The sequence below is a fragment of the Sapajus apella genome, unplaced genomic scaffold (assembly GCF_009761245.1).
Source record: "Sapajus apella isolate SASKATOON/1434 unplaced genomic scaffold, GSC_monkey_1.0 scaffold113, whole genome shotgun sequence".
In the NCBI taxonomy this organism is placed as follows: domain Eukaryota; kingdom Metazoa; phylum Chordata; class Mammalia; order Primates; family Cebidae; genus Sapajus; species Sapajus apella.
The window spans coordinates 576,058-600,427 of NW_022437053.1; the positions used below are offsets into that span (position 1 = coordinate 576,058).

The window sequence follows — 24,370 nt, forward strand, 5'->3', positions numbered from 1 at the left end:
TCCCTCTCTTTTTGTTGTATAAGCTCTTTCTACTCAGAGACAGGCTGACAGACCATAAATAAGGGGGGCAGGCCAGCTTTTAAGTGCTCCAAAGAGATTTGTGAAAAATTACCGTGGCCTCATTTGCAAAGCTCTGCAGTGTCGTTCCCAGTGACCCGAACACTGAGGGGTACTCTTGAAATAAATCTGTCAGCCGCCTGCACACCCAGATGTCAAGGTCAGGGAACTAATCAGGAGGTTTTCAGAATTTTTCTAAGAATTAATCACAAACTCAGTGAAATAACTGACGGAAAAGATTTATTTGGATGTCTATTCCCTGGGGTCAGTGAAGGGTTATTTTATGTGATAAATCATGATTTCCAGCCAAGTTGATCTCCCCTCCCTTTCCCTGGATGATCCTTCAAACTGTAGAAAATATCTTGCCATTTACGATAGCTACTTTAATCTTAATGCCTGCCCTAGAGATGTGATCATATGAAATAATTCCTTGCATGCTTTTGAGATGTGGGAGAGTAAACTGTTGTTTTAGGAGAGCTGGGCTCCTGTCCAGTTGATAACAGCAAAGGGAAACAGTTGAAGCCGAAAGGATATAGATCAAAGGGTACAAAATTTCAGTTAAATTGGAGTAAGTTTCAGTGATCTGTTTCACAGAATGATGACGATAATAAACAAATAATGCATCACATATTTCAAAATTGCTTAAAAGTAGATTTTAAATGTTTTCACCACAAAAAAAGATAAATATATCGGCCAAAAAAAAAAAAAAAAAAAAAAAAGCTCATCATCACTGGCCATTAGAGAAATGCAAATCAAAACCACAGTGAGATATCATTTCACACCAGTTAGAATGGCAATTATTAAAAAGTCAGGAGACAACAGATGCTAGAGAGGATGTGGAGAAAGAGTAACACTTTTACATTGCTGGTGGGAGTATAAATTAGTTCAACCATTGTGGAAGACAGTGTAGTGATTCCTCAAGGATCTAGAACTAGAAATACCATTTGACCCAGCAATCCCATTACTGGGTATATACCCAAAGGATTATAATTCATTCTACTACAAAGACACATGCCCATGTATGTTTATTATAGTACTATTTACAATAGTAAAGACTTGGAACGAACCCAAATGCCCATCGATAATAGACTGGATAAGGAAAATATGGCACATATACATGATGGAATACTATGCAGCCATAAAAAAAGGATGAGTTCATGTCCTTTGCAGGGACATGGATGAAACTGGAAGCCATCATTCTCAGCAAACTAACACAGGAACAGAAAACCAAATACCACATGTTCTCACTCGTAAGTGAGAGTTGAACAGTGAGAACACGTGGACACAGGGAGGGGAACATCACGCACCAGGACCTGTCAGAGGGTGGGGGTAAGGGGAGGGAGAGCATTAGTACAAATACCTAATGCATGTGGGGCTTAAATCTTAGATGATGGGTTGACAGGTGCAGCAAACCACCATGGCACATATATACCTATGTAACAAACCTGCACGTTCTGTGCATGTATCCCAGAACTTAAAGTAAAATAAAAATAAAAATTAAAAAGTGAGGAGATTTGTGAATTAGGTTGATTCAGTCATTCTGCAGTGTAAACATTACCAAGACATCACATTGTACCCCATAATATGTAATACAGAATTATTATTTCTCAATTAAAAACAAAATTAAAGAAACTAGATAAAGAGCAGCATAATCAACCCAAAGCAAGAAGGTGGCAGGAAGTCGTAAATGTAAGAGCAGAAATCAATTAAATGGACAACAGGAAATCAGTGGAGAAAAACCAATGAAACAAGAGCTGATACTCTGACAGCATCAACAACATTGACAAAACTCTAGCAAGAAAAAAAGTTAGAAGACACAAATTGCCAATATCTGGGAAGAAACTACAGACCCAACAGACATCAAAAGGATAATAAGGAAATAATAGGAACAACTTTACACAAATGAACTTCACAACTTAAATGAAATTGATCCATTTCTTGGAAAATGCAAACTATCATAATTCATACAATATGAAATAGAGAATTTGAATAATTATTGAGGAAATTGAATTTATAATTTTAAAACTTCTAAAATCTCCAGGTCCAGATGGTTTCACTGGAGAATTCTGTTAAGCATTTATAGAATTAACATCATTTCTATACAATTTCTTTGAGAAAATAGAAGGAACATTGCCCAACTGATTTTTATGAAGGTAGTATTGTCATGCTACCAAAAACCAGACAAAGACAGTATAGAAAAATAAAACTACAGGCTGGGCACAGCAGCTGATGCCTTAATACCAGCACTTTGGGAGGCTGAGGCGGGTGGATCACAAGATCAAGAGATTGAGACCATTCTGGCCAACATGGTAAAACCCCGTCTCCACTAAAAATACAAAAATCAGCTGGGCATGGTGGTGTGTGTCTATAGTCCCAGCCACTCGGGAGGCTGAGGCAGGAGAATCCTTTCAACCCAGGAAGAGGAAGTTACAGCGAGCTAAGATTGTGCCACTGCACTCCAGCCTGGTGACTGAGTGAGATGAAAGAAATAAAAAGAAAGAGAAGGAAGGAAGGAAGGAAGGAAGGAAGGAAGGAAGGCAGGCAGGCAGGCAGGCAGGCAGGCTGGCTACAGATGACTATCCAACAAAATAATAACAAATAGAATTCAACATATCTGAAAGGAATTACGCATCATTGCCAAGAGGGAGTTGTTCCAGGGATTCAAGTCTGGTTCAATATTCAAAAATCAGTCAATGAATTCTACCATATCAACAGGCTAAAGAAGAGAAACCACATGGTTATATCAAGTGATGCAGAAAAAGCATTTGACAAAATCGGCACCTTTCCTAACTAAAAAGAAAACTTAGAAAAACAGGCATAGAGAATGGTCTCAACTTGAGAAAGAGCATCTACAAAAGACCTACAGCTAACAGACTTAATGGACAGTGAATGCTTTTCCCCTACAATCAGGAACAAGGCAAGCATGCTCATTCATACCATTTTATTCAACATAGAACATAATGCCATAATTTCAAGCCAATGCAATACGGCAAGAAAATAAAAGGTGTACAGATTAGACAGGAAGGAATATAACTAACCCTGTTTGTGGATGACATAAGTATCTATGTGGAAAATCCCCAAGAATCTTTAAAAAATAAATAGAACAAAATAAGCCTCTTAGATAGTGAGTTCAGCAAGGTTGTAGGATACAAGATATACAAAATTTAATTGTATTTCTTGTGTATTAATAGCGAGCTGTATAGTAACAGTAATACAGCTAGTGCTCGACTTATGACCATGGTTGGGACTGCGGACTGGTTGTAACACGATTTGGTTGTAAGTTGAGTAGGCTATATGTACAGTTGAAATGGTGCATGCAGAGATGGTAGTGCTGCCAGAAGCTGGTCCGCACTGTCGTACACCCAGCTGGGCAACGTTTGCGCTGCCAGACACGGAGGAGTCGTGGCTAGTGATTGTGGTCGTAAAGTCGAATGGTCGTAAGTTGCATAGGTGGTAAGTCGATCAATACCTGTACTGCATATTAACAGTGAGCACATGGACACTGAAATTAAAAATCGCTTAAAAAGATATTTAAGTGGACCAGGCGTGCTGGCTCATGCTTGTAATCCCAGCACTTTGGGAGGCCAAAGTGGGCAGATCATGAGGCCAAGAGATCAAGACAATCCTGGTCAACATGGTGAAACCCTGTCTCTACTAAAAATACAAAAATTAGCTGAGTGTGGTGGCACGGGCCTGTCGTCCCAGCTACTCAGGAGGCTGAGGCAGGAGAATCACTTGAACCTGGGAGGCAGAGGTTGCAGTCAGCTGAGATCTTGCCACTGCACTCCAGCCTGGCTACAGAGTGAGACTCCATCTCAAAAAAATTTAAAAAAGATATGTAAGCGTAAATCTAACAAAACATGTATAGAATCATACACTGAAAACCACTTAACAAAGATGAAATAAATAAATTTAAATCAATTGGAAGATTCAATGTAGGAAATACGTCAATTTCCCCCCAGTTACTATCTGGGCTTGGGCTGGGCGTGGTGGCTCATGCCTGTAATCCCGGCACTTTGGGAGGCCAAGGTGGGCAGATCGCCTGAGGTCTGGAGGTGGAAACCAGCCTGGCCAACATGGCAAAACCCCATCTCTACTAAAAATACAAAAAAAATTTAGCTGGGTGTGATGGCAGGCACTTGTAATCCCAGCTACTCAGAAGGCTGACGCAGGAGAATTGCTTGAACCTGGGAGGCAGAAGTTTCAGTGAGCAGTGGTCATACCATTGCACTCCTGGAAAACAAGAGCGAAAATTCTATCTTAAAAAAGAAAATGTGGGTTTTATCCAATTCCTATGAAAATCCCAGCAAGATTTTTTTCTGTAGACAATGACAGTTTTATTCTAAAATATATATGGAGACCAGGCATGGTGGTTCACGCCTGTACACCCAGTACTTTGGAAAGGCTGAGGTGGACGGATCACTTGAGGCTAAGAATTTGAGACCAGCCTGGCCAACATGGCAAAACCTGGTTTCTACTAAAAATACAAAAATTAGCTGGGCATAGTGGCGTGCACTTGATTATAATCCCAGCTATCTGGGAGGCTGAAGCACAAGAATCACTTGAACCCAGGAGGTGGAGGTCACAGTGAGCCAAGATCATGCTACCACACTCTAGCCTGGGTGATAGAGCAAGACCTTGTCTCAAAAAAAAAAAAAAATGTATATGGAAAAACAAATAATTTTGAAAAATAAGAATTAAGTAGGAGGAATCAGTATTTTGATTTCCAGACTGATAACCACAGTAATCAAGACTTGGTGATTGGTGGAAAGAGATCAGTGGAACAAAGGGAGAATCCAGAAATAGACACAAATGTGCCCAACTGATTTTTGACAAAAGTCATAAGGAATTAAGTGAAGAAAAGACAGCTTTTTCAACAAATGTTGGAACAATTGGGCATCTATAGACAAAAATAATCAACCTCAACCCAAGTCTCATATCTTATACTAGAAGTAACTGAAAATGGGTCATGCAATCAAATGTAAAAATAAAATTATAAAACATTTAGAAAAAAACAGAGATCTAGGGCTAAGCAGAGTTCTTAGATCAACACCAAAAGTGTAGGAGCAAAAATGTCTAAGTTGGACTTCATCAACATTGAAACCTTCTACTCTATGAATGACCCTTTTGAAAGTATAAAAAGATAAACTATAGACTGTGAGAAAATATTTGCAAGCCACATATTCAACAAAACCATGTACTATATATGATTTGTCTTTTATGCTAAAGTTAAAATTGTTTTATTATTTGTTGAGTGTCTCTGTTTCTAATTTACACTCAAACTTCCCAGGAGAACTGAAAATCTCTGAATACAATCCCACCCGTCAAGCATTGTCAACTTCATTTTCTTCTTAAAGACTTTTCCACCGAGCCTGTTTCCTGCTTCAGTCTAGACTAGTCAGCCTATAGGCAGTCTGTATATTTATCATGCTAGGACATCCTTTTCCCACTTTCTTAGAACTTCCTCTATCTCTTTTTCTGTGTTAGATCCCATCTTCTCTTTTATCCTTTTTTTCCATCTTCCCTCACTTCAGGGAAGAAGTAACTCTTCCAGTACTTTCCTGGCTAAAGTTAAAAGGACTGAAACAGCACAAGCCAGGATGTGGAGTAATGGGACCCTCAAACAGTGCTGGTGAGTGTGTAAATTGGTGCAGCCACTTTGGAAAGTGGTTATGTATTCTCTACTAAAGTTGAAAATTCCCAGGAACCCAGCAGCTCCAATCAGTAGGCATTTTGTACCCAAAAGAAATATGCACATGTATGTGCCAGCAGGCAAGTACAGCATATCAAAGTGGCATTAATCTCATTGCAAAAAAAAATAGCAAAAAGCCAGATGTCCCCTGGCAAGAGAATAAATATGTAAATGGCAGCATATTCATGCAATGTAATATACAACAGTGAACATGATCAACTATATTTATATGCAGTGAGGTAGATGAATCTTGTAATTTTGAATGAAAGAAGCCAAATACTAAAAATACTATATGATTCTATTTATATCAAGTTAGAAAACCAGGTGAAACTATACTATAGTGGTAAATGTTTAAAGGTGGAAGCCTAGAAATGATTACTTAAAAGGTAAGGACTGTGTTTAGCTCTTGGTGCAGCGAGGGGGTGGAATGATAGGGAACGAGGTGTGGAAGGCCTTCTAGGAAGATGGCCATGGTCTCATGGATGCTCACCTAATGGTAAGTTACTGAACTGAATGTGTTTGTTCTGTGCACTTTTTGTGTGTGTGTGTGTTATATTTCACAATATGAGTGAAAATGAGCAAAGATGAAAGCAAACCCAAAATTAGATACTATTATATTAATTACTGCATGGACAAAAAGTCAACATTAGCAAGCATTGGTGAGGATGTGGGTTAGCCTGAACTCACACCCTATTGGTGGGAGTCTAATTTGTTTGCGTATTTAAAAAACTGTTTAACCTAGTAATGTTGCGTGTGCATGTACCATAGGGCAGAACAGTTCTGTGGGTGTGCCCCATGGGTCTCCTGCTGGGGCTGGAAAGCTGGCATCTCCCTGGAACCTGTTCTTTTCCTGCTGGATATTGGCAGTTGCAGGGAGAAAGTGCAGAAACATGAAGCCTGTTGAGGCCTTAAGTTCAGAACCTGCAAGCTGTCACTTCTACCCACATTGTACCGCCGAAAGCCAGTTGCAAAGCCCACCTGACATGGGGCAGGGGGTGGCAGGGGCTAAATCTTAAGCTAACCGAAGAAAGTGGAAGCTGAGCTCCTCGGTTGAATACCAGCACATTTCTTGGCTCTGCAGATGCCGTATTACCCCTGCCCCAGTATTTTGGAGAGGCGACACGTTGATACCTGGAGGTTTTGTAAGTGTTGTCTCAGCCTCGACAATATTTCATGCAATGAAAAATTCCTTGTTACATTTATGAATGGCCAATATTTGTCTGAAAAGTATTTGCACTTTGAGTTGGCTGCTGTAAACATATATATGTTGGAAAGTGGGACACTTTTTTTTTTTTTTTTTTTGAAACAGAGTCTTACTCTGTCACCCAGGCTATAGTACAGGGGTGCAATCTTGGCTCACTGCAAACTTCACCTCCCAGGTTCAAGCAATTCTCCTGCCTCAGCCTCCCAAGTAGCTTGGATTACAGGCGCCTGCCACCGCATCGGGCTAATTTTTGTATATTTAGTAGGGATGGGGTTTCACCATCTTGGCCATGCTGGTCTTGGACTCTTAACCTGTGATCTGCCCATCTCAGCCTCCCAAAATGTTGGGATTACAGGCATGAGCTATCACACCCAGCTGGGCACTTCTTAATCTAAGGAACATAACTTGTTTCATGTTCAGTGTGATTTTGAATAAAGTTGCATAGATTTTACTGATTTTTAGTAGTTTTACCTCTAGGACTTTATTGTTTTTTATTTATGTATTTTTAAGACAGGTTCTCACTATGTTGCCCAGCCAGGCTGGTCTCAGGCTCCTGGGCTCAAGTGATCCTCCTGCCCTGGCCTGCCGAGTGGCTGGGGCTGCAGGTGGTGTACCACCACACCTGTCGAGGACTTTACTTTTTTAAAGCCGCTTTTCTCCCACTCTGTTCTCTTCCCTCTCACTGAGACTCTCATACTGCTTTTTAAAATACTGGAAACACATTTTTTTCCTTCCATGGTTTTCTATTTTCCAAGCCACTTTTATTTATTCAGCATTTATTGAACACCTATACCTTATCGGCATTGTTAATACTGTGATGATAAGACGCAACTCTAGCTGGATAAATCAGTCTCCAGTAGCCGTGAGGCGGGAAAACCAGACAAGTCCTCGAGGGTGGCGCTGGAGTTGGACCTTGTTGGATGAGCAGGAGTTTGATATACCATGAAGTGAGGCAAGAAATTTCTGACTGTGGGAGGAGAAGGAGCCAAGGCACAGAGCTGGGATAACACATCTCCATGCATACATCAACGTGCATGATTCTCAGTTGATTTACTTTTATCTCATTTTGCAGTCCACCTGCAGTTTTCTCTCATGTAGAGCTTAGGTTTCTTCAAATGTACTTTTGCTTTTTTATACACTGCTTTTAAAACAGGAATTTGAAGTTTTCCTGATGACCTGGGTCGATAGAAATTGTTTTTGCTTTACTATTAAACATACTGAAACAGGCTACTTTGAATGGAGTCGTTTTCCTGTGTTCTGAATTGTGTCAGTCAAGCGTACCCGCGGGGGTCGAATGCCTGTTAACGGTGAGGTCTGTCTGTGTTCCTCTGTCTAGATTAAGTTTGACAGTGTGGAGGTGTGTGTCTGCTGTGAGCTGCAGCACCAGTCGTCCGGCTGCAGCAACCTCGGGGAGACGCTGAAGCTGAACCCACTGCAGGAGAACTGCAACGCCGTGAGGCTGACCTTGAAGGTGACCCTGCTGGGCGCTGCCTGTGCATGCATTTCAATTCCATGCCTTACAGACATTTTAGGAAGACTTACTCACATATAGATTTCTTTCAGCTCTAAACATGCCGAGGTAGGTTTGAGGCAAGAGGGAATATCTTTCCAGAGAACATGTGAAAGGAGGATAGGGTTTGATTTTGAAGGTGTTCTTTCCGGATCTTGCTTTGCATTTTCACCATTTCATTGTACTGCCTCTGACATCTGCAAAGTCAGATGCCAGTGGTTGAAAGAGGTCTTTACAAATCGTGACAGGATGGATTCTACAGCTTTTCTGACATTTTTGGCTGTTACACCATGAGGGAACAGATGGGGATTTATTTTGCTTTTTAAAAGATATTTGGAGGAAAAAAAATCTGACAATCTCATGGCAGTCTATTTTCATGTATAACATCTGATCTTTAAAAAAAAGTGATTTGGAAAAATTGTTTATATTACTTCTTTCTTCCAAGTGTTTTATTCTGAAAAGCGAAATTGAACACTTAAAAATACATAAGAACAAGTGAACCCAATTATCTTTCCCTTGAATGAAACTGTGCCAAAGCTTTTTTAAAAGATGTGGCATAGGCCAGGCGTAGTTACTGACACCTGTACTCCCGGCGCTTTGGGAGGCCGAGGCGAGTGTATCACTTGATCAAGGTCAGGAGTTCGAGACCAGCCTGGCCAATGTGGTGAAACCTCATCTCTACTAAAAATACAAAAATTAGCCAGGTGTGGTGGCGTGTGCCTGTAATCCCAGCTACTTGGGAAGCTGAGGCAGGAGAATCATTGGAACCTCGAAGGCAGGGGTTGCAGTGAGATGAGATCGTGCCACTGCACTCCAGCCTGGCGACAGAGGGAGATTTCGTCTCAAAAAATGAATAAATAAGTGTAAAAACATGCGGCATAGTCCAAGGAACTCTTAGTTGGTGGTAAAATTGTGTTTGTGGTATGAGGGACCACTAGCATGCGTGTAGGGAATGCAGGATGCAGGGGACTGGAAACTGCAGAGAGCCACCTCGAATCTGTGGAGGGAGGAGGAAAGCGTTGACATTGAGTCCCTGTGGTTAGTCCTCCGTGGGTGGTCACCGGCTGATAGACAAGCATAGACGTACAGCGAGAGAGGAGGCAGCTCATCTCCAGGGTAGGACTGGGACTGGCTCACGGCACCTGCCATATTTTGCACAGAGGAATGGGCCAAGTTGAGTGGTCCCAGCAGCTCATCAGAGCGATAGATGCAGTGGGGTGGGAGAAACCCAGAACTGCAGCACTCCAGGGCCCACCCCATCATGGGACCAAGTATTTCATGCCACCCACACTACCTACACCCACATTTCTACCTCATTGCATCCTGGGACCTGCCTGGGTCAGTGCCGAGGTCTGCTGCGGCCCTTCACCATCCTCTCTGGTGGGGACATAGGCGGCCATTGCTCACTCTGCGATCTCATTCTGACAACTGCTAAGTCGCTTCTTCAACCTGGGGATGTTTTCTTGAGCATGGGGGTGCATTTGGGCCTCATGTGACCTCCCATTCCTCGGTTGGCTGACTGGGGTGTTCAGTCTGCCCTCTCAAGTCCTGGAGGTCCCCTTGGAGGCCTTCACTCACGGGACGCAGGACCTAGTTTTCATGACTCACCAGCCCCTGAAGCGGTGACTGTGGTTTGAAAGGTAATGCTATTGACAAAACAACACTGTCGCCAGGTGCAGGGGCTCACGCCTGTAATCCCAGCATTTTGGGAGGCTGAAGTGGACTGCTCACAAGGTCAGGAGATTAAGACCATCCTGGCCAACATGGAGAAACCCTGTCTCTACTAAAATTTAAAAAAAAAAAAATTAGCCAGGCGTGGTGGCACGCACCTGTAGTCCCAGCTACTTGGGAGGCTGAGATGGGAATCGCTTGAACCCGGGAGGCAGAGGCTGCAGTGAGCCAAGATCGCATCACTGCACTCCTGGTGACAGAGCAAAAAAACCCACCACTGTCTCTAAGAATGCAGTCTCAGGTCTAGAGGGAGCTGGTGACCTTGCATTCTCACTCTTATTCACGGTTCTGGTACATTGGTGAGAAAAGCCCTTGGTATGAGGTGTCAAAAAATGGCATAAAGGCCACTGATATCAAGAAGTTCAGTGAAGGCTGGGAGCCCAGCTGAATGACTGGCATAGCCCCATGGGTATTCAGATTGCCCAGGACACTGGTAAGAGTTGAAAGCACAAGAAAGACTACACCATTTTAAAGTCCTCAATGAGTTTGTGTACAAAGGCTGCTGAGAGGTAGGAGCTATCAAAGCTGGTGGCAGGAGGCTCAAAGCAGGCAGGAGTTGTGATTCAGGTGCGAGGCCAGTGGTCTGGAAGTGGCAGCAGTGGCTTAGGTGCTAGGAGAAGAGGCAGCCTGCCCTTATCCCCCACCTGAGGAGGGCCTGTACGAGAAGCAGTGGCCTTGGCAGGGACTGGCTCATCTGAGATCAAGAGGACCAGGGACTATTGGAAATGAGTATCTGTTTATTGCGGTCGTCCAACTTTGCTGCTTTCCAAATTTATCTTGGCTATCATTTCCTTTGCATTTCCATATAAATTTTAGAATCTGCTTGTTCAATTTTGTGCTAAAATCCTGCTTGGATTTTGACTCAGATTGCATGGAATCCACACGTCACTTTGAAGAGACTAGACATATCCGTGATATAGTTCTTCATTTAAGTTGTACTTTCTTTCTTCAGTGTTTCTTTCTTTCATCAGTGTTGTGTAATTTTCGGTGTATAGATCTTAACATGTTTTGTAATAGCTATGCTTAAAGTATTCCACATTTATTGGTGCTATCCTAATGGTATTTTTTAATGATCTGCTATTCACTGCTAACATACAGAAATTTGATTTTCGTTACCAATCTTGTATCTGTGGTCTTGCTAACCTCACTCATTAGTTCTGGTAGCTCCTTTGCAGATTCTTTGCATTTTCTTATATAGACAGTCATGTGCTATGCAAAGAGAGGCAATTTTACATCTTCCATTCTCCAGACAAACAGAACCAATAGGACAGACATAGATCGATGAGAGGGAATTCACTGGGAGAATTGCTCACATGGCCATGGAGACTACGAAGTCCTGTGACCACCCATCTGCAAGCTGGAGACCCTGGAAAGCTGGGAATTTGGCTTAGTTCAAGTCCAAAGGCCTCAGAACCAGGAAAACCAGTGGTGGAACTCTCAGTCCAAGGCCAAGAATCTAGGGGTAGGGGTTGCACCAGTGTGAGTCCCAGGGTCCAAAGGCCAGAGAGCCCGGAGTTCTGATGTCCAGGGGCAGGAAAGGGTGTCTCTGCTCCAGAAGAGAAAGAGAAAATAATTCACCTTTTCTGTGCCTTTTTGTTCTATCCAGGCCTCTGGCCGATCAGATGGTGCCCCCAACATTGAGGGTGGGTCTTCCCCACTCAGTCCACAGACTCACATACCAATCTCCTCTGGAAACACCCTGCTTTGCCATTTCTCGAGTATCCTTTATCCAGTCAAATTGACCCCTAAAATAAACCAGCACATATTGCAATCCAGATGCCTCTTCTTTTCCCTGCCTTATTCCACTGACTGGACTATTCAACAGTATTGAATAGATGTGGTGAGAGCAGATGTCCTTGTCTTGTTCCTGATTTTAGGGATTATGTATCGTGTTACCTCTAAGTTTTTCATAGATGCTTATTATCAGGTTGTAGATGTGCCCTCCTATTCCTAGTTTGCTGAGACTCTTTTTTTTTGCCATGAATGGCCGTTGAATTTTATCAGTCTTTTACTGCATCTGCTTAGATGTTCCTATACATTTTCTTCTTGAGTCCATTCAAATAGTGAATACCATTGACTTCTGAGTGGTGAGCCAACCTTGCATTCTCGAAATAAACCCCACTTGGTCATTTTTTCCTCAACGTGTCTGGTCCACTGCTGACCCTGTCTGTCAGAGGCATTCTTCATCTCTGTGCCTGTGTTTTTCATTTCTAGTTTTCTGCATTTGACTCTTCCTTATTGCTTCCATCTCTCTGCTACCTTACCTTGGTGATCCTGCATCTTGTTCACCTTTTCCACTAAAGCTGCTGTCTGACTGCATCTGCCCCAGGTAAGTGCTCATGTCTTTCCTTGGAGACTCTGTCTTTTCCTTAGAATTTGGGTTTAGTTTGCTGCCCTATGACCTCAGCTGACTGATGGGCTCAACATACGTTGGGAATTTGCAGAACTCAGTGTCTTGTTGTTGTTGCTGTTATAATGTCAGGGCCATGTTCTTTCCAGCTTTCTCCATCCTCAGCAGAATCTGGAATCATGTTCTACATGATTTTCCCCCTGGGTAAAGAGTTCTTGAGGAAACTTTTTCCCACTTAGGGGTTTATAGATGATGTGTTATTCTCTTTTTCATTGAATGTCTATATAGGGAAAAATCCTAAAGTCAGCCAGATGGTTTCTCCCCTTTAGGTATGTGATGGTCATTAATGCTGTTTTAAAATATGTCAAACTCTCCAGCTTCCTTTGCATGATAAAAGGAACCTGTCCCCTCATTGCTGAGGACCATGTAAACAAAACTTATATGTACCACTTTCAAGTTAGAGTATTTAAATGTGGTGTGAGGTTCTCCAGAGCTCTCTTTCCCACTGGCACCGTAATTGGCAGATTAGAGGTGGTGGCAGCACCATCAGCCTGGGCCACCACAATGAGCAGAGCCCCCTGCACCTTACCCACTCTGGAAAGTAGCATGAATGACTAACAAACTCTTTTGAGACAGGGTCTCACTCTGTTGCCCAGGTTGAGTGCAGTGGTGTGATCACAGCTCACTGCAGCCTCAATCTCCTGGGCTCAAGAGGTCCTCCCACATTTGCCTCCCAAGTAGCTGGGACTGTAGGCATATGCCACCATGCCCAGATAATATTTTTTATTGTTTGTAGAGACAGGGTCTCACTGGCCCAGACTGTTCTGGAACTCTTGGCTCAAGTGATCCTCCTGCCTTGACCTCCCAAAGTGCTGCAATTATGGGCATGAGCCACTGCACATCCCTGTTCATTTTTTGTGAAGGCTCTCTTCCTAGCTGTTTTCTGCAACAGTCATTACCTTTTTCCTCTGCTTGTGATGTGATCTTGAGTCTTGGCAACTCCCTCCTCAGCCCCTTCTGTCTTTATCTTCTTTTTCATGAGCCCTTGTCTTTGCTTTTAGCTCTTAGACTGTAGCAGTCTTCTTCTCTGCGTGGTTACGGTTTGCACCCATGGATGTCTCTAGCTAGTTAATTAGAGTGGAGTTTTCAACATATTTTATATCTTTCTCAGATCCCTTTTCTGAAGTATAAGGATACCTCAAGGTACTAAGGCAGACTCCTAACCCTTAAATTCTGTCTCAAGCATTATGCGCCATTTAAATAGTTAGCATAATTAAGGCTTTGTACTTCCTTCCCGTAATTATAGATACTTCTTCCTCAGAGAGTCATGCGCCACATTATCTGGTTTTCTCGTAAGTAGTGGTACCGTCATTTTTAATATAATCCTTACTCTTGAAAAGTCATCCGAGCCAAGCTGTGCCTGATGACTTTCCCTGCAGTGAAAGGGTCTTCTGCAGGGACCTGGTGTTGCTTTATTAACACTCTTGGACACCAGGACAAATATGGGCCATTGGAAATGGAGCCACTCCGGGAAGAGGCTGCTCTGCTCTTTTGCACGGATGTCCATGAGAGCCCCTTCCTGTCACCTGCAAAATGTCCTTGAGGCTTAACAAAAGAAGGGGCAAAGGAGAATGTTCCTTTCATTAGTTTCCCTTTTGCTCGCTCCTTTTAGGTTGGCAATTAGAGCAGGTCCATTGATCTTTTCCACAGTCTAATTTGAGGCCCTATTTATCTGATTAGTAACACTCCATGTCTGAATTTTCCATATTCAATTATGGATTATCTATACTTAGTATGTAATGAACTCAATTTATGTGGGGGATAATCCTGTATAATTGGCTTGGGAATCAAAGCACTTTGAATTTAGTTGTGTTTGAATTAACTGATACTGACTTAATGAGATTTGTCCGACTGCTTGCTTCCTGTCAGGCCACTCTCCCTCCTTCCTCCCCTCCCATACCTGGAAGGCTGTACAGGGCCAGCCCATCCCCAGGGAGAAAAGCGGAAACCAACTTTCTTCATGGCCCAGGAGGAATAAGTTCAGAATTCAGAAGAGCACGCACGTGTTGCTTTGCTCGTCCCTCTGATTGTCATTTGTTGGTTTGGAGGCCCTGCAACTGAAACCCTTGATGTCTGTTCTGCCTTTCCTGACTGGCCCCACTCCTGGATTCTCTGATTTGTTTTTTTGTTTTTTGCTTTTTTGAGACAGAACCTTGCTCTGTCACTAGACTGGAGTGCAGTGATGCAATCTCAGCTCACTGCAACCTCCGCCTCCCAGATTCAGGTTCAAGTGATTCTCCTGCTCAGCCTCCTGAGTAGCTGGAACTACAGGCATGTGCCACCACACCCAGTTAATTTTTGTATATTTTTAAGTAGAGACAGGGTTTCACCATGTTGGCTAGGATGATGTCGGTCTCTTGACCTCATGATCCGCCTACCTCAGCCTCCCAAAGTGCTGGGATTACAGGCGTGCACCACTGCATCGGGCTGATTCTCTGGTTTCTTAGCAGAGAACCCCTGGGGGCCAATAAAAATTCTCTCTTGAGGATATTGATGCTTTCTTACCTCCTTACAGGGGTGAGCATGGAGCAGGGCAGAGGGCACAGAGAGCACCTGGAACTCCACTGCACCACGTAGGGATTCACAGATTTGTAGAAGCAGAGGGAGGGTATGTCCCATTGTCCATTCATGGACTGTGCAGGTGTGAAGGCTGCAGCCCAGGGAAAGGGCAGGTGTCTCCTCCAGGGTCTCTGGGAAGGTCCTGGGGGAGGGAAGGGTCCCTCTGTGCACTCAGCCCTCCAGTACCCATGTCACTGCGCTCTGATGACGGAGACTGCCTCTGGGCATCTCATTATGAACAGTGAGGAAATAGGGTCTAAAAAATGATTTTGGTATATCCTTTCTCAAAACCTTTGACAGTGGTAGGCAAGTGCTACTGAAAAGGCAAGGCTACAGGTCTCCCTGTTCCTGATGAAACAGTGTCTCAGCTTTTGTTAAAAAAAAAAAAAAAAAGACACAATAAATGCTTAAACAATAAAAAGATGTTTAGGTAGACTGATGGCCATTTTTGCCAAGTCAAACCCAGCACAAGACTGTGACATATTTAGGACCAGCATTCACAGCATTTTTTAAAATCACAAAAATCAGAACTGCTAACTGGTGAAACATGCTTCATAACATGCTGACACTGTATCTGGCCACCTTTAATGTGTTGCTGTATTCAACAGTGTCCTTATGGTTTTATTACAGTGACCCAATTCAAATCTGAGTTAAAGATCTTATTCTTTTTTCATGTACCTGGTTTAATTTACTGAGCCACAATAAACCAAATTACCCAGAGAAACCTTATCAATGGACACGGAGATAAAAGTTTCCCAAGAAATCAATCAGTTATTGAGTTTATGTGCTTTCTTATCTTCGTCTCTAAGACAGTTAAAAAAAAAAAAAAGGCAAGACAGTTTCGTAAAAAATCTAGAGACCTGAAAAATAAATTCATCCTTTAATCTTGAGTAAGTCTTACTGGTGCTGAAGAAATAAGAATGATTTTGAGAATAAATGAATGATCAACATTTTGTGATGAAGCTTGCAGCATTGACTGGCTTTCTGAAACGCTACATGTGCACACACCACACATGCAGGCATGTCCCCGCCACACCACATACACCCCCACACACACCACACACATGCACACTTACCCCACACACACCACATACCCCCATACACACCACACATGCATACATACCCCACACACACTACACACCCCACACACATACCACACACATGCACACATACCCCACACACACTACATACCCCCCACACATACTACACACCCCACACACCGCACACATGCACACATACTCCACACACTCCACACATGTGCACACACCCCTCACACACTGCACACACATGCACACACCCCACACACATACTGCACACACATGCACACACACCCCACACACTCCACACACATGCACACACACCCCACACACTCCACATACATGCACACACCCCCCACACACTCCACACACATGCACACACACCCCACACACTCCACATCCACTCACATACACACCACCACTAGAAGCGACCTTTCCACTGCCAGAAATGGACAGCTACAGGGCATGACAGGTGTACCACAACTTTATTCTGCTTTCTCCTCTCCTGGTATTCTAAGGGGACAGTGGTGGGTTCCTCTGGTCAAGCGGGATGTGGTCAGCGATAGAAGGGTGTCAGATGCCTGCTCTCCCACTTCCACGGGCAACCATGGCCCATTTAAGGGAGTGCCTAGAAGTATCAGGCTCTGCTGACCTTTGAACCCAACTCAGCCAAGGCAAAGCCGCTCCCTTCTGATGTGTGATGTGCGCCCACAGCATCCCTGGTTTCCAGTGTCACTGAAAGCCTGCCTCCAGCCTGCTTATCCGAGTGACATCTACTTTCCCCGAGTGGTTGAGATACGGAGTTTGGTTGGATGTCCACACTCACAAGGCCACGCAGCATCAACGTGGCAGCACTCTGACATAGTCATGGGGAGCAGCTGTTCCACCTGGGACTGGGACTTGCCTATACCTGCTAGGATAAAGCCAGGCCCAGATTTTTGGGTGCTGAGCTAAGAGTGATACAGCAGTAGCAGACTCATTCTCTCCCAGTCTGGAGAGGCTGGTGGGCAGAGCCCTGTGTGGTCCGCCTCTCGGGACTGTCTCAGCATTCCCAGACCTTCCGGTCCTGATTCACCGGCCACAGGTGCACCACGCCTCCCCTTGCAGTCGGCAAAGTCAAAGTCCAGGTGTGGAGAGGGCAGGCCCAGGAGGGCCCTTCACTGCTCAGGGAAGGGTGCTTTCTGTGGGCCAAGCCCTCGCCTTTGTCTGCCCCCTGGTGGTTTCTCCTCTGAGTCCCCCTCTCCTTTCAGGAAAGATACGTGGCATTCCAGGGAGATGGTCCATGCAGAGCCCTGGCATCTCACACTCTTTTTTTTGTTTTTTTTGTTGTTGTTGTTGTTGTTTAGGGTTTTTTTTTTTTCTTTCTTTCTTTCTTTTTTATTTTTTAAAGATGGGGTCTCACTGTGGTGGCCAGGCTGGTCTTGAACTCCTGACCTCAGGTGATTCCACCCACCTCGGCCTCCCAAAGTGCTAGGATTACAGGTGTGAGCCACCGCGCCCAGTTTTTTTTTTTTTTTTGAGATGGAGCCTTGCTCTGTCGCCCAGGCTGGAGTGCAGTGGCGCGATCTCAGCTCACTGCAATCTCCACTTCCCGGGTTCAAGCGATTCTCCTGCCTGAGGCTCCCAATTAGGTGGGACTTTAGGCGTGCACTACCACACCCAACTATTTTTTGTGTGTGTTTTTGGTAAAGATGGGGTTTCACCATCTTGGCCAGGATGGTCTCGATCTCCTGACCTCTTGATCCACCCGCCCGCCTCAGCCTCCCAAAGTGCTGGGATTACAGGTGTGAGCCACCGCACCTGGCCAGCATTTCACACTCTTAACCACCTGACCTAGTTGTCTCCTTGAACTGTGCCGCCCCCAGGATTGCAGCACTCAGACCATGACCTCCCCCCCTTCAGCTCCGTTTTCCAGCTTCCACTCCTCTACTCTCAGACCACTCAGCACAACACTTCTAACACCAGATGTACGGGGTCATTTCCCCCACACATTCTCCAGTGGACGCCAGCTGGGTGTGCTCAGTTCAACTCAAGTCTGAGACTCTCTACCTGGAGACAGCGTCGCATCCACAGGTTAAGGGCTCAGCCCCACAAGACCACCCTCACTTCTCATGCCAGCCACAAGCCGCAGGTTGTGACCTGTACTTCTGGCCAACAGGGTATAAACTGGAGCTCCCACAATTCCCTCCTTGGGTTTGATTGATTTGCTAGAACCCAGGAGGTGGAGGTTGCAGTGAGCCAAGATCACGCCACTGCACTCCAGCCTGGCGACAGAGTGAGACTCCATCTCAAAAAAAAAAAAAAAAGAAAAGAAAAAAGAAAAGAAATATATTATTGTACATTGTTCCAGACCCAACTGAGTCCCCTCCACTGCTACAGCTCTCCCTCCCTCCCTCCCTCCCTCCCTCCATCTGAAATTAGAGATTGTCCAGAAGCAGCCGCTACCCTGAGGCCTAGGGGACTCTGGCATTCCCCACAGAGTTGTGTGCTTCCCTGAATCTTTACATCAACGTTGATGTGTTTGGTACCATGAGCCAGTTTCTGTTCTCACTCCCATCAGGTTTGTGGTATTTATCCACATAGCGATGGGTTGTCTTGGTTATCTTCGTGGCTTCTGCTGCTGCGTTTTCTCCAGCCTGCTGATGGGCCAGCTCCCAGGGGACTGCATGTGCAGGACGTCAGTCACCACACTCCAGAGTGATGGCAGGGACCCCTGCTCTCCCGGCCAGCAGGCGAGGCAGCCTTGCTTCTCTGTGTCCTCAGACTTTCTGTGTGACTGACGGCTATTTGTTTTCACCTGCGAACCGCCTGATTTTTTGTCTTTTCCTGCTGGGTTATTTTCTCTTTACTCTAAATGGTTTTCCTTTGTCATAAAAATCTCGCAATCTGTGACTCATCACTCAATGTTGTTCTGGGCATCATAGAGAAGTTTTCAGTTTTAATGAAGGCAAATTCATTTCCTGTATGATGTGTCCTTTGAGTGTTGCATTTTAAGAACTATTTTTCCACCCTCAGGTGATAAAAATTTTCTGTATTTTTTATGGAAGTTTTAAAACTTTGCTGCTCACATTGAGCTCAGTAATCCCCCGGGATAATTTTGTGTGTGTTGTAAGATATTGTATTTAGTTTTGTGTCTGGATGGTCATCAATTATTACAGCACCAATCTGTGTCTCTGTATTTGAAGATGTCTCTTTCTGAGGTCTCTCTTTTTTTAAATTAGTCTATGGCTCGTCTCTGTGATTACCACGTTATGTGAAATACTGGGCCTGTGTTTGTCTTGTAGTTAAGAGGGGAAGTTCTCACAATTTCCCTCTTCAGAACTTTATTGGCCATTCTCAGTCGTCCGAGAGAAACAGAGCTCTCTTCTCTCTTCCTTCTCTCTCTCTTTCTCATACACATATACACACACAATCATGTAACTATATTGTATTTTCAGGTTAATTTGGGGAGAATTACCATTTTTGGTGCATATTGTCATTTAGCCTTCTATTTTTCAATAAAAATGTTACTATTTTTAATATACAGTCTTGATCATCTTATGTTAAATATATTCCTAGGTGTGTCCTATCATTTTGTCGTTATTGGAAAAGTAGGGAGTTTAAAATTTTTTTACTTAAAATTTTTTTTTCTTTTTCTTTCTTTTTTTTTTTTTTTTTTGTTTTTTGAGATGGAGTCTCGCTCTTGTCGCCCAGGCTGGAGTGCAATGGTGAGATCTTGGCTCATTGCAACTTCCACCTCCTGAGTTCAAGCCATTCTCCTGCCTCAGCCTCCCAAGTAGCTGGGACTACAGGTGCACATCACCACATCCAGCTAAATTTTATATTTTTGGTAGGGACAGGGTTTCACCTTGCTTCCCAGGCTGGTCTTGATCTCCTGATCTCATGATCCACCCGGCTTAGCCTACCAAAGTGCTGGGATTACAGGTGCGAGCCACTGCGTCTAGCCTACTTTAAAACTTTTATGCCCTAACAGTTTGCCTGTAGATTGTTTAGGATTTTCAATTTAGAGGGTTCCATCATTTGGGAATAATGGCAGTTTTGTTTCTTCTTTACCAATCTTTACATTGATTCTTAATTTTTCCCATCTTCCTGCACTGGTTAGGGTTTTTGGTACAACGGGATGGAGGTTGAGCCAGTAGCCATCCTTGTCTTGTTCCTGAATTTAAAGGAAAGAGTTTAATAATCAAGAGTGATGTTTGTTGAAAATTTCTAATACTAAATAATATTTGCCAGATGAAGGGAATCCCATTTTGTTGCCAATGTGCTGAGAGTTTACCATGAGTTTTAAATTTTAGCAAACGCTGCATCTGTTGAGATAGGTATGTATGTATGTATGTGTAAATCTATATGTATATCTATGTGTATATGTATGTATATATGTATGTATGTTTATATGTATGTGTATATGTTTATATACACATAACACTCATATACATATAACTGCATTCTGTTAGTATAGTGAATATACATGAATCTACATGAAACGACATGAATATATATTCATGTCAAATGGATTTCTAATGTGGAACCATTCTTGCATTCCTGGGATAAAACTTAGGCACAATATTTCCATATAATTATGAAAATCTACTTTGCTTTTGTTTTAAGGATTTTTCATTATTCATAAATTATATGAATCAAGCTTTCCCTTTTTCATACTGCAATTGCCAAATTTTATTTTATTTTTTAGATTAGCTTAGAAAGATGAGCTGGGAGACATTCCTCTCTTCTTCCCTCTGAAAACAAGGTTTGCAAAAGATTAAGCTTATCTATTTCCTGAATTGGATGTTTGGTAAAAGGTATAAAATCACCAGGGTCTGGTCATTTCTTTTTGCAGTCAGCAGATAGTTAAGTACAGATTCAGTGGGTTATAGGTTATTTGGATTTCCTCTTTCTTCTGAGACTATGTTAGGATGTTTTGTTTTTCTGGAATAAATTGTCCATTTTGTTTAGGTTTTCAAATTCATGTGTGTGTTCTGCCTAGTTATGTCTCTCTTAATTCTGATATTTTAATTTGTTCCTTTTATTTCTTTGTTAATAAGCCTCTGCCAGAGACTTGCCTATTTTTATCAGTTTTTTTCAAAGAACCAGCTCTATATTTACTGATCTTGTCATTGTTTTGTTTCTTGTTTCATTAGATTCCACTCTATTTTCCATTTTTTCCTTCCTTCCAAATTCCTTTTTCTTTTTCTCACTTCTCTGGTGGGTAAATCCAGTGTCCTGATGGCAAACTTGCCTGTTTTTTCAAGAGAAGAATGGTTTCCATAAACGTATAACAAACATGACATCCTGCAGACAACCTGTCTTAGGCCACATAGTTTAGCCCTGCAAAGGTGATAGCAAAACTTCTCTAGTTTGTAGCTGAGTGCCACCAGTCTGTTTCTTGCCCTTCTCAAGACACAAGACAGGAACTGTCAACTACAAGATGGCCTGATACTGATTAAGTATAGATTTAATTTCAACAAGACCTTTCCCTTTTAAAAAAATGTCCTTAGTTCTCTGTGTCCCTGTGGTCATTTGCATTCTCAAGAAAAACTAATCTTGTCTTAGATAAGGAGAAGGTTTATTCAAAAAGACACTTGCAGCTTACAGAGGAGAATCCTTGGAACTCAAGAAATGTAAACAACTCAACATCAATCGGAAAACGGCTTTTCTGTTATAGGGTAGGGAGGTCAGCAAACCTTAGCAGAAACTGAAGGGGAAGTTGGGTGAGCAAAGGAAAATTTCCAGGAAATATGTCTCCCTGTGGGATGAGCTGATTAGTGGTGCATTCACCTTTCTAGTGCTTGCCCAGGCCCTAGGGGGAAGCAGAAGGTAAGAAAGGTGCATTGTGAAAACAGAGAGATGCACTGTGAACACTTGGGCAAAATATAAATATTCTTTAGTTCAGTCTTCTCTAATTGATTGGGATGGTAACGGGTTCACCCAGCTCATTGAATTCTTTTTTTTTTTTGAGACGGGATCTTGCTGTGTTGCTGAGGCGCAATCACAGTTCACTGCAGCCGTGACCTCCCAGGCTCAACCATCCTCCTGCCTCTACCTCTAGAGTAGCTGGGACCACAGACATACCACCACATGCAGCTAATTTTTTTTTTTTTGTAGAAATGGGGCCTCACTATGTTGCCCAGGCTGGTCTCAAACTCCTGGACTCAAGTGATCCTCCCGCCTCAACCTTCCTAAGTGCTGGGATTACAGGCATGTTCAAAACTGTGTTAATAAAGTTCATTTCTCCTTGGGTATTTTTAGGCACTTTAATTTTATCACCGCCTGGGTATCCCTGCAGCACGTCCGCCTTCTCCCTGCCTCCCCCCTGCCCTGCCTTCCTTCACCCACCCTCCTCCACTAAGCTGCCTTCACAGGCTTTCTGCCCTTCCCATCTCCACCCTCTACCTCTGCACTCAGCCTTCCCTCTCCTAGTAACACTGCCCCACCCCCCTCCGCCCCCCTTGCCTTGCCTTACTGCCCCGCGCTGCCTGGATGTCCCTTCCTCTGGCCTCTGAGGGTGCTCCCTATGCACCTCTTGCAGGCAGCTCTGCCTTGCCTTGGTGCATCAGCCTTGCGAGTGGAGATGCTGGCCAGGGCATATCTGTGTCGCTCTAGACCGAGTTCCGTGGTTGCAGGCCCCCACGTCTGTCTTCCTCTTTTCATCTCTGTGTTTGCTGCGTTGTGGGCTCAATCCGTGTGCACGGGAGGAAGGAAAGGAAGCAAGGAGGGCGGGAGGAAGCTACATATTGAACAAAGAATATATTCCTGAAAACTGATAGTCACACCTGTGAGAGCCTAAAATAGATCAAGAAAACAACCACCAATATATTTTCTGGCATTTCATTCAAATAATGCATTTATGTTATATTCCAGAAAGCACATGCAGCGTTACCGTTTAGTGTGTTTTAAAATAGAAGCCCTGTCCTTCCCATGGATGAGAATCCTGCCGTACAGTTGCTCTTTTGCCGGCTGTCATGTGTGTAATCACATGACAGAGTCCCACACCCGAGAGCGGGACCCCTCAGATCCCTCCTGCCGTCCTCCCGCAGTCGCTCCCACAGGGAACCCATTGTCTCAGCTCCTGTTTCTCTTCCCAACCTTGTCAGTGGTATCACCACCACCCCTGGCTGCTCAGCTCCCAGGTGGAGAGCTGGGCGTTCCCCCAACTCCTCCTTCTCCCACCTCCTGAAAGTCCGGGGTCCTGCAGTGTCGGAACTGCAGGCAATGTGGAGACACCGCATTGGGGTGTTTGGGGTAGCAGGAAAGAGAGGGCAGCGGCCAGGTGCGTTACAGAAATAGATCATGCAGCAGCAGCAGGGGACAGGACCGACAGCCAGGCCAGGAGGGGCACAGATGCCACTCTGGGCAGAGATAATGGGACCAATACTGCAGAAGCACATCGGAGTAGGGGGAGAGGGCATCGACTTGGTAAATACTTAGAAGATGAAATTAGCAAAGCCTGGCAACCTGGAGGGGAGGAGGGAAAGGGATCTCAACGCCTCCTGGGGTCCAGCCCCAGCCTTCTGCTGCACAGTGCTGCCCCATCCAACAGGGTCTGCGGCCTGTGGGTTCTTCGAGGACCTTGACATGAAGTGGGGCCCATGGCTTCTGCCCTGCATGTGAAACGCTTCCTGGGGCTTCCCTGGCAAAGGGTCCTTTGCCTTCCTCCATTTTATCCTTTGTCTGGTGAGATGGGGAGGGGCGCTCCTCTGCTCTTCCACCCGCTTCTCTCCTCCGGCCTTTTTCCACTCCCAAGTACCGACCTCCCCTCCCCTAAAATTATCGTCACCATCCAGGAGAGCCTGTGCCTCGTGGCCCTGAAACCAACCGTGCTGGAGGCCCACCCAGCTGCACACACCGAGAACTACTGGCTGCAGAAAGCAGGAAAGGTGGGGGCTCCTTCTCCCACAGTCCAGCCACATGAACGTGTCCCCCGCCACTCTTCCTTACCTGCCACGGCCCTCAGGGCATTTAAGGAGAATTGTCTATTCTGTGAAGCCTGAGGAAAAGAGACGCGCCTGTACCTTTAAGGAAGAAAGAATATCAGTTAAATACAGATTGCAGACATTACTTCTGGTTATGAACGTTAGCCAAGTACTCAAGAGGCAAAAGGCTAATAAGATCATTGAAATTACTTCTGCATGTAAGCCAGTATCTCCCAACTGCGTCTCTTCCTTCTTTTCAG

General features: G+C 44.1%; 1 protein-coding gene and 1 long non-coding RNA gene across 4 annotated transcripts in view; one reads left to right on the forward strand and one right to left on the reverse strand.

Moving 5' to 3' along the window:
• FAM189A1 (family with sequence similarity 189 member A1) overlaps positions 1-24,370 on the forward strand; it is a 394,185-nt gene that overhangs the window by 324,155 nt on the left and 45,660 nt on the right. For 2 of the 3 annotated variants that reach the window (XM_032259933.1, XM_032259934.1), the window contains exon 4: positions 8,290-8,424. The exons of the other annotated variant lie outside the window; for it this stretch is intronic. In XM_032259933.1, coding sequence (XP_032115824.1) covers positions 8,290-8,424 — 135 coding nt within the window. The remainder of the gene's footprint in view (positions 1-8,289; positions 8,425-24,370) is intronic. 3 annotated transcript variants of the gene reach the window in all.
• Positions 2,389-18,523, reverse strand: LOC116537669. Its single transcript, XR_004263246.1, has 3 exons — positions 18,473-18,523; positions 18,139-18,140; positions 2,389-2,527 (listed from the first exon to the last, which is right to left on the reverse strand). It is a non-coding gene; the product is annotated as an uncharacterized LOC116537669 (long non-coding RNA).